At 39.5% G+C, this 13,516-nt stretch overlaps 1 protein-coding gene across 3 annotated transcripts in view; it reads left to right on the top strand.

The window, feature by feature from the left end:
• Positions 1 to 13,516, top strand: part of STK32B (serine/threonine kinase 32B) — a 156,874-nt gene that overhangs the window by 79,392 nt on the left and 63,966 nt on the right. For all 3 annotated transcript variants that reach the window (XM_030270736.4, XM_030270734.4, XM_072928000.1), the window contains exon 4: positions 4,631 to 4,804. In XM_030270736.4, coding sequence (XP_030126596.4) covers positions 4,631 to 4,804 — 174 coding nt within the window. The remainder of the gene's footprint in view (positions 1 to 4,630; positions 4,805 to 13,516) is intronic.

Below are 13,516 nucleotides of genomic sequence, written 5' to 3'. Positions count from 1 at the left end.
ATAATAATCTATCTTCCAGTCTGAAGATAATCAAAAATTAAATTCCCTGTTTGCTATGGGCTTTATTATTTTATCTTAATTTGGAGAAAGACGATTCTAATGCATTCAAACTTTTCTTTGACCAACTGAAAGCAGAGGCTGGGTCTGTATTTAGAGCAATTTTCCTATAACTGGAGAATGACACTACTTAAGAAACAAACAATCGCTATTACTTCAAGTCATTTGCTCTTTCATTTCAAGGAAGATTAAAATGTTGTTTTTAGGTAACTAATAATGTATTATTAGTATTCAATATAAATTGATTAATATTCAACATAAGTTACAATGTGTCAATTCATTTGGGAGGTATTTTTCAGCTACCTGGTTAACATAAAAATCCCAAACAACCCCTAAGTTTATTTCAAAAACAAATCAACCCTTTTCTATGTTATTTCCCTTTGATCAGATAAGAAGCTTACAAAAATAAAATTACAGTGTTTGCTCAAAAACTAATCTCCACTGGTCTGATTTGCCACCAGTCCCTCCCCAGCCAGAAGCAACATTTTGAAAGATTCCTTTCTCCCATGGCCAATATTTGACTTGTCTATTTCAATTCTTAGACCAATATATCAAAAGCTCTTTTTTCTTAAAACACTGCAATCGAAAAAAAAGATAAAGGTAATATTTAATTTCTTATGTAAAGACAGAATACTGGATTTGTGTGAGGAAGAGAGGCATAGGACTAGATTGCTTGTGCCCATGACAAACCAAAAGTGTCTAAGCTAGCACAAAAAGTCCTGTTAGTCCTTAAAGGAGGGGGTGAAAAATCTGCTGAACATGTCCATGCACATGTTCCTTCAAACTATGCCTATACAGCTTTTGTCTTAACTAAAGCAGTATACACAACACTTCTGACAGGGTTAGCAGAGTTATCAGAGACACATATCAGTACAAAAGAAAAATAATAACTCTGAGTGCAAGAGCAGAACATCAGAGAGGATATAGGGAGCTTCACAACACTGTGTCTTGGTGTATATCATTCTACCTTCAACATCTAAATAAAACTGACTTGTGTTCCCTCCACAGGTCATGAAAGATCACAGAATCATAGAATAAAAGGTTTGAAGGATCTCAAGAATCATCTGCTCCAACCTTTCTTAGGAAATCATGACCTAAACAAGATGGCCCAGACAAATCTGAGACTTGTCCTGTGTGGGAAGGCTGCTTAGTACAAACATTAGCCATTCTTCTGAATGTCTCCCAGTTTAGTTTTGGTGTTGTTGGGGGTATTTTTGGTTTTGTTGAGGGTTCTGTTTATTTGGGTTTTGTGTTTGTGTTCAAAATATTTCGTTCTAGAGGTACAGCCACTTCTGGAATGCCTTGTAGCTCTATCCTTAGAGATTGCACTTCATGTGTTTACCTGAGAGGCAAGGCACAGTAGCAGGAGATTGATTCAGTAGCAGTTCTGACAGCCCCTGGACAAAACCCATCTGTTGTCATCCCAGCCTGGATTCCCAGAGATGCCCTGAGAGTCTCAGGGCAGTGAATGGGTACAGGTTGGTTGAGCCCTGTAGGAAAGCTTTGTTTGATCTCTCTTTTAAATCATTAATAATTACAAATGCCAAAAGCTTACCTGCAGGTGACAAAGGACCACCATTCCCCACTCACAAGCACAGAAAACTGGAGTACATCAGCCTAAAATCATGTTCCACCAAGTGTTAGCATTTATCTGGATGTGAACAAGGTTGCACATTCCATGGGTCATCTCATGGGTCTTTTGTCAAGACTGATCATTCACCTTGAAACATACTCATAAATTAAAAAGAAAAAAAAAGGGAATAAACATTGGATTTAAAAGCAAGTTCACAGCAGTCACACTTTACCCTGCATTCACATTCTGCTCAAAAAAATAACTAAGGACATTTACATCTCAAAACTAGAGGTGCATCAGTACCATTTTTACTGACATATGTCTTTAGACACCAAGAGTCCTCTTTAGTCCCAGACAAGACACAATATTTCACTTACCATTTAAGTACAGTTTTCAATCTGCAATTTTGTTTCAAAAATTATTTTAATAATACAAAAGTGAAAGAAAGAAAATCTGCACCTTACTCAAGTGGTAACTGAAGGGAAAAAATTAACACTTTTCAGAGGATGGCAAGGCACTGGAGCAGGTTGCCCAGAGCACCTGTGGCTGCCCTGTCCTTGGAAGTGTTCAAGGCCAGGTTGGATGGGCTTTGAGCAACCTGGTCTAATGTGTGCAAGGTGTCTCTACACATGGCAGGGGGGTTGGAAGCAGATGATTTTTAAGACCCCTTCCAACCAAAACCATTCTATGATGATCCTTTTACCACCATTCAATGCTGTAATTTCTTCACCTAAAATAACAGTGTCAAAAAAGAAAAAAAAATCTTAAATGCAACTACACATTTAAGCTTTGTTTCTGCAATTGCTCTTGGCTCAGTAATGCACAATACTTGGAGAAGTTTGAATATATTTGAAGCCTTCTGGTTTGTTATCCTGTTTATATGTTTGTGTGTTACAAAATTCTGCCTCTCTAGAGGTGAGCAGACGCCATGTGCCACCTACTTTGCCATTTTGCTTCAGAGGTTTGACTTATTGAGAAGTAAGCTTAATGCAAATAAAATCACTTTCCCCTCCTGGCATTTGGCAGTCACACGGAAATGCAACAGAGGAGCAGAATATGAGAAAAAGTCACTTCTTAGAACTGTGTTCAGAAAGAATAACAAGCATTAAATTCAAAATGAACCATCTGTGACAACCCCTAAGCAGTGCCTCGTTTTAGTAAGTGCAAGCCTGGGAATGAAAGTGAAACTGTACGTAACTGTCAATTAAAATAATCTAATATAGACCTTTCTGCCTCTGGAAGGAGGGTGTGCACAGATTTTCTTGAAGCCCTCGCTTTTTCATTTTCTTGGCATAAATTTTATAGCTCAGGAGAACAGAATCACATCTGTAGCCAACATGTATTACACACCTCATGGGAAGAAAGGTGCTGGAAGAGGCACTATCATGGTGGATCACCTCTCAGTAGTCCATGTATATCTGGTATAAGATAATATAACATCACATTAAAATTAATTCTAAAACAATTTCTAAGAAAAGAGTGATTTCACATCAGAAATAAGGTATTTACCATTCCCCATTTGGGAAAATGGTATTTATACAGTTGCATTTAGAAACAAAATCCAGAGAGTTTCTGTTGGTTCACTCAGACCAAAAAAATGGCAGCATAGCCAAGGTAAGTAGAAACACATGGAAATTCCTGCTTGCCCAAACACTATATATGTGTATATTTATACTGTACATTGACTGGCTACACCTTTGGATTTACAAGGTTTAATTCACATCAAAATTTGGTCCTCAGAGTGCTCAGCAGGCAGTTCTGGGAAAGGGTCCAGAAGAATTCAGTCAGTAACCATGAAGACTCTGTCATTTTATAAGATATGGGTTGCTGACTGAAAAAAAACATGCATTGTTAGGCAGTAAAATTGCAATTTTAGTCCCTATTGAATTTGGACCTACACTGCAAGCTGTAAAAAATACTCAGCTAATAGAACATTGTGTATATTTATTGAATCCTGAAAATACTCCTGAGACAGCAGCTCTCAATGCTGCCAGGATACTTTCCATAAGCACTGAACTACAGTTGTATGTGTGTAAATACCAAGTGTGCTTCAAGGCCTTCCATTTTATGGGTACTACTTTGTAAGCTATTTTGTCTCTTGAATGAGTATACGGTTATTTAAAAATGTAAAAATCTTAAAGGCATTTTAAATTCAGTTTTATCAACATTTAGGTGTTAATCCATGTTTAAAATGAGACAGAAGCACGGCAGTAACTCAAGTTCTGCTTGCCTTCCTGTTCTGTTTTCAGCTGGGATAAAATTAGTTTTCTTCTTACTAGAACAGCTCTGTGTTTTGGATTTGGGATGAGAATAATGCTGATAACACTCTGATGTTCTGGCTGCTGCTCAGTAGTGCTCACCCTACGTCAAGGACTTTTCAGTGGCTCGTGTCTGCCAGTGAGGAGCTGCACAAGGAGCTGGGAGGGAGCACAGATGGGACAGCTGATCCAGACTATCCAAAGGGATATTTCACACCATAAAGTATCATGCTCATATAAACTGGGGGATTTGGAAGGGAAGGGCTGATTGCAGCTGGGGGGCAGGCTTGACATCATTCAGGGGTGGTTAGCACTGGGGTTTGCATCACTTGTTCTTCTTGAGTTTAATTTCTGTCTCTCCTTTTCATTGCAATTATTACTGGTCTTATCATTAGTACTATTATTATACTTCCCTTTTTTTCGATTACTAAATTGTTCTTTTCTTAACCTACAAGTTTTTACTTTTTTCTGATTGTCCTCCTCAACTCACGGGGGGAAAGAGGAGTGAGAGAGCATCTGCATGGTACTTAGCTGTCACTGGGGTTAAAGCATGACACTTAAACATTCAGAGTCCCACCACAATCGAAGCCTGTTTGCAGGACTGGACCTCAGCAGTGAGAATACCTTTCTGTGCATGAGCAAATCAGGGACTTACCAGGATCTCCTTAAGGAGAGCCACCTCAAGGCAAGGCTGTGACTACATCATCTGCCCTGAGATCTCAGCTCTAACTCTTTCTTCCAGGTATTCCTTTCAAGATGAAGAAGACATGTTCATGGTGGTTGATCTCTTGCTTGGAGGTGACCTGCGTTACCATTTGCAGCAGAACGTGCACTTCAATGAGGGAACTGTTAAACTGTACATTTGTGAGCTGGCACTTTCCTTGGATTATTTGCAGAGATACCACATCATTCACAGGTGAGTGAATTTCATTTGAGGAGTGAGCTGTTTGCTTTAGGCAGGGCAGAGGAACCTTATAATATATCTGATTTTATAGTTCTGTTTATTCAAGACCTCTGTAAAGTTCCCATTGCTATTCAAGACTGGATTTTGGGTCTGAAATCCTTTTTAAGTGCTTTCCGTTAGTCCACAGCCATTCAGTAGCTTCTTATCCTTCTCATACTGCCATTTTCTCCTTCTGATCTCATATTATGTACATTTTTCACTATGATCTTCAAACACTAAATACAACCCATAATAGCATCCTGATTGCTTTTAATTTATTTTTAGTTCTCCAGTGCCCCAATGTTACTGAACACAAACATATTGTACTCCAGTACCAGAGCTTCCCACAACAACATCAGGGAACATTTATAGAAATGTTGTAATCCAGTACCAGAACTTCCCACAATAAGGTCAGGGAACAGTTATGGAACCTAAAGCTGAGAATATTTTGTTTACTGGCAGCATCTGCACAAAGATCAGGAGGAAGAGAGGTGGGGAAGTAGGAATAATAGTGCAAATCAATTGGAACAATGATAGATGCTGCATCCTTTTGGTACTTTTTATATTACAGCAATCTGTTAGGTTTTCTGCCATACAGAAGCAAAGAAAGTATTCATTTTGAAAAATGTGTCAGGAATCAGGGTCTGTTTTCCCTAAACATTTTGGCATTTAACAGAAGCAGTAGGGATAACTTCTATTTTTATGTCAACACAGTAACTATGAAATTATAAAATTACGGGCTTGAACTTTCTTTTACTCATTTTTAGGCTAAATTCATGGTTATCTTTTCTGATTTAGAGTGGTATGAATGCAAAAATACAGTTTTGTGTATACAAAATCTGGATGCAACTTTCAGAGACCAAACCAAATGAAGCTGTGCCATAGATCTCCCAAAGTCCAGTATAAACCAATTCCTTCAAATATGTTAATGGAGAGTTTTCACCTCATCCACTTGTCAGAGCTTCCTTATGATTTTGCAATAAAGAGACAATAAAAAGTATGGTCTAACTTTCAGAGGAGGAATGGTCAGCATGAAATCTATCTGAGTAGAGATGCATTTCATGTTACTGAAACTGCGCAAGACAAAATTCCAGTAAACATTGCAAATTTGCTTTGCTTGTAGTTAGAACTCCAAATATAATAAAACATGAAAATATTGCAAGAAAATTCTTCAGTACACTGCTACTATTTTAGTATATTCCCATGCATTTTGCTTAAATTTTATTTTTTCAGTGAGTATTTGAAAAATGGAGCTCAGAATTATAGCTGACCTTTGTTTCTAATGCCTTAAGGAATGTTCTTGGTGGAAAACAAACTGATGAGTGTAGTTTGCACTGTATATCCCCTCATTATGGTTTGTCCCTCTTTGTATCTGTTTGGTTCATCCCAGTTTTCCCATCAGTACCTGTATGTCAATCAAACCCCAACCCATCCCCCTGTCTCCTCCCAGGTGATGTGTCCATCACCTGGTGACCATTCCCCTTTGTCCAGATCCTTCTGGCAGGGTCACCGGGTAACTGGACCTTGGCTCTGGGACTCCTCCGTCACCCCCGCCTCAGTGGTCACTCGGACGCCTTGCCCCCAGAGAGCCACTCCCATGTCCTTCCCCCTTTGGCTGTTTGGGTTTCCCCGCCCCCTATATCTGGCTGCTCTGGGCAGGGACACCTTCTCTTTCTCTGGATGCCCTTTGAGGTCAGATATGGCTTGGGATCTCTCCAGGCCCTCATTAAACTTTGGAACTAATCCTGAGGGAGAGCACCTCTTTCCTTTGCTTGTGGGACCACGAGGGAGCTTCTCCAAGCCCCCCGGGATCCAAGGAGAAGTTCCTTCCCTCTGCCTGACTTGCCCCACTGCCTGGCTGGCCGGGGTCCACAGGGGATCTGTTCCCGTGGATTCAAGGGTGAGACACAGTAGGCTTTTTTTTTTTTTAGTTCCAAAGTTTAATGATGGCCTGGAGAGATCCCAGGCCACATCTGACCTCAAAGGACATCCGGAGCAAGAGAAGGTGTCCCTGCCCAGAGCAGCCAGATATAGGGGGGTGGGGAAACCCAAACAGCCAACGGGGGAAGGACATGGGAGTGCCTCTCGGGGGGCAAGGCCTCAGAGGGGGTGGGGGAGGAGTCCCAGAGCCAAGGTCCAGTTACCCTGTGACCCTGCCAGAAGGATCTGGACAAAGGGGAATGGTCACCAGGTGATGGACACATAATCTGGGAGGAGACAGGGGGATGGGCTGGGGTTTGATGGACATACAGGTACTGATGGGAAAGCTGGGATGAACCAAACAGATACAAAGAGCGGATATGGAGGGACAAACCATAATGAGGTGCAAACACAACTCTACAGATGAGATCTTTTATGCAGATAGGCTGGCAAAATATTCATGAGATAATCCAGTCTGCAATCAAAACTGGTATTTTGCTAGAAGTCTGTGGCTTAAAAATGTATCACAGAAAAGTCTGAGAAAGGTGACAGATGTCTTGAAAGAATGAAGGACTGGATTGAAGTCATTGTGGTTTTTTATAACTTTTTGTGACAATGTCTGCCATGCCATGGTCCCACTATGAAACCGAGCTTGACACTTTAATCTTTTTTGTATTACTTAATCAAGTGAACACTTGACTTTTTTTTTTTTTTTTTTTTTTTTTTTTTTTTTTTTTTGAGTCATAGTAGCTCAACATTTGCTGATTTGCACTGAGGTGGGGGAAGGCATGGCCAACCAGAGTTGGTTGTTGGCTCCATTTGGGAGTAAGTTCTGGGGTTTGGATTTTATTTTCACTCTGCACCAAAAGTTTTGACAGAAAGAGATTGGAAAAAATAGTGCTCTCTCAGCCTGTGGTGAATGTCACTGACTGGTTAGCTAGGAATTTTGTCTAGGGATCTGGTTCAGGACTCTGCTGTGTTATGGAAGAGATGTTTCTTTTGAAGCTGGCAGTCCTGAGATCTGTCTGTCCCACTTCACTGCTCACTGCCCAAATGACACAAGAGTGGCATGAGGAGTCTTTTGCCTCCCATCTTCTCACCAGTTACAGCAAAATCCCAAATGATCCACACACCCATGAGCATGTTATTTAGCCAGGTGAGACCCAGAACATTCAGCCTTCTGTCTCACCAACACCTGGAGCAGCAGTCTGTGGGATGGGTCTTCAGCTGCCTTAAATCTCTGTAGCATGTCTGGCATCAAGAGCACAGTGCTGACTTAATTTGGTGCAGGAGCAGAGCCAGCAGTGATGCACAGTGAGGACACATCTAGTCATTTCTTTAACATTGCAAATACACCATCTCATTTGGAGATGAAATCAGTGATCTGCTAGGTTTTTATACCCTATGGTAGCAGGCCTCAGCAATATCATTGTTACCAAGTGCTTCCAGTCAGCATTCACATGTATTGGATGTGAATAAAATTGTATTAGATCTTTCATTTTAAAATGAATGTGTTGTCAGCAAAGAGGAAAACAAATGTCAGTAAGTCAGAGAGTCATTGAGAGAACCTCTGAGAGACAACATCTCCTCTATGTTGTCCTGGCTACAAAGAAAGAATAGTCAAACGATTTATCAGACCGAGTTCAGATTGATAAATCAGACGATTTACCAAACTGCAGTATCGTGAAGAGCTGAATATATGGGGTGTGAATCAGGAGTTTAATTCCTCCTAAAATACCGTTGTGTATGCAATGTGTTCAGGTTTCCATTACTATTGCACCCAGCAACATGACAGAATGGGTTTTTCTGTGGCCCCAGGAGTTTGCTAGAAAAGGAGAAGGTGCTGAAGGGACAGGAATTCCCAGGCACGTGTGAATGGATGCAGAAGTGCAGCGATCAGTAGTCTGCCCATTCCCCTTGGAGATGCCTTGCAATGCCTCTGTGGTTGTTGATGTGATCAGCAGCGTGTACGTTGAATGTGGAAATCATTTCAGCAATAGGACTATTCTTACTGCAGGCACAAATTTAGCCATAAATAGAGTAAAACCCACTACTGTTCTGGTGTATTTATGAAACTTGCAATTTTTAATAATACATCCATGTGTATAAAATCCATATTTATCATGCATAATTCTGTGATAGTGGAATTATTTATTATGGTAAAATAATGAATGCTTCTCTGTGTCTTGCAGATCTATTGTAAATGTTTGCATTTGCATGGATGTTCATCCAGAATTATAAAAACTTTAAAAAGAAAATATCTAAGTTTCAAGCTATTACTTGAAGGCTTTTCTGAGTAAATTTTTCACTTACACAACAGTTAACTTAATACTGAGATTGCTGGTCACAGGTAAAAGTTACACCAGAAACCCTTATTTTCTCACAGCCTTGCTGCAATTATATTTTTTCCACATTTCTCACATGAAAAAAAATATTATTTTAAAGCTGGATGGGAGGCATTTCTTATAGACCCTTGGGTCCCAGTACACCCAGAAAGGCTTCTTACAGTATATATAATCTCAAATATTCGCAAATTTTGGATCAAATCCGGAATTCTGCCATTTCAAGATGGTATGACTAAACACATTCCTTCTAGAACTGTTTGTATAATGCCAGTGAATAATGTATTGGACAGAAGTTTTCTCATCAAAGGCTGAATAAACTTATTTCAGCCATGAGTAACTCAATCTCCTCCTTTCACAAATGCTACTGTTCATACATTTCAATAAAACCTCCTGCCTCCTCACCAAAGTAGGCTGCCTGTTTCCATTCAGGGAGTTCTTCTGGCAGTAGCTCCAGTGTTGTCCCTTCCAGGATGACCTTGCAGCTACAGCCTTGGCTCAGAGCAGTGCTGGCCCTGCAAGGCTGTGGCTGCTGCCTTGGTAACATGCTCATGCTGAAAAAAATCACATTTTCTCTTTCTAAGGGGCAAGTGTTAACTGCATTGCCCTCACAAGTTTTCATCATCATCTAGCTCCATTGGTTTTCATCTGCCTAGAGAGGAGGCTGGATGTAGGCAGATGTCTGGAATGGAAATTGCAGTAACCTTCCAGCACAATTTTAGGATACTGGACTAGCTGTTAGATCAGTGTGCCCAGGACACTTATTTTAGTGGGGTTTATTTAATGCAAAACTGTTCATGTGTGTATGTGTACATACATAAGCATACATAAATTTTTTTTTTTTTTTTGAGCACAATATGACTGGAATCAGCTTGGCTTGGCAGGTCTGTGTTGTGTGATCACCAGTCTGTTTTCCATTCCTCCAAGTTCTGCTTCCAATGGGGAATAGCACCAGGAGTTATTCCAGCTCTGAGTAACTCAATAGCAGTGCAGGGTGGGCCAAAGCTAATGGAAAATGGTAGCAAATTGTGCATTGCATTTTCCTCTGCCAGATGATCCACTGCAGGGTGAGGTTGTTTTGCTGCTACCAGCTAGACAAGAGGTACTCTGTGTTCAGAACTGGACCTGTTTGTTCATTATCATTGAGTTTGCCAAGTTGTTGGACAGTCTGGTGAAATAAGATACTACATTGAAATGATTAGACATGTTTTAAAATGGGTCTTCCCTGTCTCACTTGTGACAACATGCAGCAAAATAACAAACTCTACTTAAAAGGGTGCTCTTCATAACATTTTCCATTTAGTATGTAAGCAGTAAATAGTTTTGAAAATTACTTGGAGATTGAAAATTTGCCCCTAGATTTTTACAGGTGTCACAGGCAGAATAGTGCCAACCTGAGATTTAGCTGGATATACTAAATGAAGCACAGTTCTTTACAGACTTCTGCTCATACTAATAGCCTTTTCCTTTCTGGCAAGTGTGAGTTGATGAAGAAAAAATGTAGTCGGGTCTGAAGTAGATGAACTAGGGAAAATATAGCCATCATACAGCTACAGTTCATAAGCAGTATGAAAGATCACAGCAGACCAAAGGCTCATCCACTGAATTTTCTTAGTTTGTGTTCCCATGTCTCTTCTATGGCATTGTATTATGTCCTTTAAACAAGTGCTAGCCCACATTATTCAGAGGAAAAATTACAGGAACTGAGCAATGAGCTATGTAAGAGAAGTAAATCAGAAAACATATCAAAACCAGTCAAAAAAACAAGCACCATGCAAACCATAAAGCTCTGAACACCTGCTGAATGCTTATGAGCCAGCAAAGATGAAAAAAGAAAGTGATTCATAAATTCTAGGCACAAAGGGTATTTAAATTTCAGTCATGCACTTAACAAAGAATTAGATACCACAGGATACAAACACACAGAGAACAAGCCTTTCAACTTCTGAACGGCGTTCTCTCCCTACAAGAACAAATTAATTTTACTTCTGTTTAGCTACAGAAAAAGTTATTTGATATACCAGATAAGATACTGCTAATAAATGAAGCTGGTATGGAAATATACTGAGAATTCCATATACAGAGTATATAAACTACAAATAAAGTAAACCAGACTGTATTGGGAAAGAGACACAGGGAACACTCCAAGGTTCATCATGTCCCATCAGGTGCTCCAGTTCCTGCCACTGGTACAGATGCAATCTTTTATTGTGGGCCTGTGTGCTCTCCCTTTCTTACTGAGGTGAGATACCAGAAGGTGCCCATCACACCCTCACTCCTTCAATTCCCCATGGCTGAGACACCTTCACTGAAGCCAGCAGCCTTTTCATTACTGTTTTCAAGTGAGTAGATGAAGTCGCCTCTTGTCCCTTTCTTTCATCTTCCCTCTCTCATTATTGTAACATTGTAGGAATGTGCTTACATGAAATATTTTGTTTAGCTAAGGAAAACTCATCTCAGGAGCCCTAGATAATTTAGAATTTAGAGGTCTGGTCAATAGTGAAAGATGGACCATGTGACCTATAGACAGCTTGGCTGACCATCTTGCATTAGGTAACAAAACTAGTGGCTAAAGATAACCTAAATCAAGGCTATCTTAAATGTGTGTTTGTCATGCACAGCACAATAATTTGGTTTCTAATTGATTAAGTCTCTGTTGAAATCAGACATCCAGGCAAGGGTAGATATGACCTAGACATGTAGAAGTCCACAATTCCACAGTGATGGAATTGTGATTTTAGAGATTTCTCATAGTTTTCCTGTTGGTTGCAGCTAAATGACAATGAAGTGGGGGAGTGAAGTGGGGGAAACCTTTAAACCAGTGTAAAAAATTATGATTTAGACGATATTGTTTGAAATTCTTTCTAGAAGAATTAATAAGTCCTTCTTCTAAATTTGTCACACACTCCTTTGTGTCTAGATCATATCTACACCTGTCTAGGTGTCCGTTTTTAAACAGAGAAGAAATCAATAAGAAAACCAACTACTGTGCTGTGTATACCACAAACACAAACACTGGTTGCACTCTTGTGTAAATCAGCTGCCATCACCTGTCCATGTTCCTGCTTTTCTCTTTCTGGTTTTCTTCAATAATCCCTTTACATAACCTTTTAGGAAAAGCAGGTTTTAGGGGTCATGACATGTATTAAAATGTTACATATCCCTCATCTCCATAATTTAGCATTCCATTGATGGGTAATAAAAATCAATGCTTTGTTTCCTTCCTTCCTTCCCCCACTTCTCAGTATTGAAATTTCAATCATGAATCATTTTTAGACATCCAGACACTGAAACAGAAGATGCTGAAAAACTACAGCAGAGCTTTATATTCAAGATTATCTCAGGTCTCCACCCACAAATCTGATCTGATTAATGCCAGTCTTCTGCTTTAGCATATTGCTAGTTTCTTTGTGGCCAGTTATAAGAGATACCTTTCTTTCACAGAAATCCATTAAAGAATGGTTGGTGTTGATTTAAAGCATCAAGCGATTTTAATGTGGGTGTCTGCTCCCAGCTGATTTATGCCAGCAAAGACCATATTAATAGCATGTTGGTACTGTTATGCTAAATATAATAATCAAAAGTATTAATAACTACATGCAAATTATTTTTACTAAGTAGTTAAAATGATTAGGCACTCTTTCTGCAGAAGCATAACAGTATCCTCTGTCTCATATGGCACTGCCTGGCTTACCCTGTTTTTTTGGCCTTCCACCTCCTACCCCAACCTCTCCACGCATCTGAAAGTGGATGAAAGGCTGATCCAGAGAGATCAAATGAGCAATGATGTGAAGTCCCAACTAGCAGAGGAGAGAGCAAGACCTAACCATATGCAATACAACATTAATCCCTTTTACTCCAAAGCTTTAGTGTTAGTGTTATAAATATTCTGATATCTCTGTATCTTGGAAATTTCACACCACCATGACTCTGAGCAGGCATATTCTCTCTACTGAAATGGCAGATTTGCAGGCAGTGTGCTTGAATCTTTTTTGTTTGCAGCCAGTGAAGAAATTTAAAATCTTTGATTAAAGTATGTAGATGGAAAAGGTAATATGGAAAAAGACTGTAAATTCCATGCTAAGCAAAGTATGAACCTAGAGCAACATATGGACAATGGTTTATTTCTCCTGTTTCTGCTTCAGTGGTGGCAACATATTTTTTAGTTTGGATGAGCAATACATACATAAAGTATTCTATCATGCCCCTGGAGATTTCATTACAATGTAAGTTTTTCTAATATATGGCAAAATAAAAAAGACTTAAGAAAAAAGTGCACTTTTACTTGATTTCTTCATGCCTGCAGTAGTTGTCTGTATCTCAGGTGTTGAGTGAACTGTTCATGATATGGCAAAAGATATTTCTTTAATGGATATTGCAATTTGAGCTTCCTTCATGCCTTGAAAATGCATTCAGTACAGCT

Source organism: Taeniopygia guttata, chromosome 4 (assembly GCF_048771995.1).
Source record: "Taeniopygia guttata chromosome 4, bTaeGut7.mat, whole genome shotgun sequence".
NCBI classification, from domain to species: domain Eukaryota; kingdom Metazoa; phylum Chordata; class Aves; order Passeriformes; family Estrildidae; genus Taeniopygia; species Taeniopygia guttata.
The sequence above is the reverse complement of the archived record's forward strand: the minus strand, read 5'-3'. Positions and strand labels throughout refer to the sequence as shown.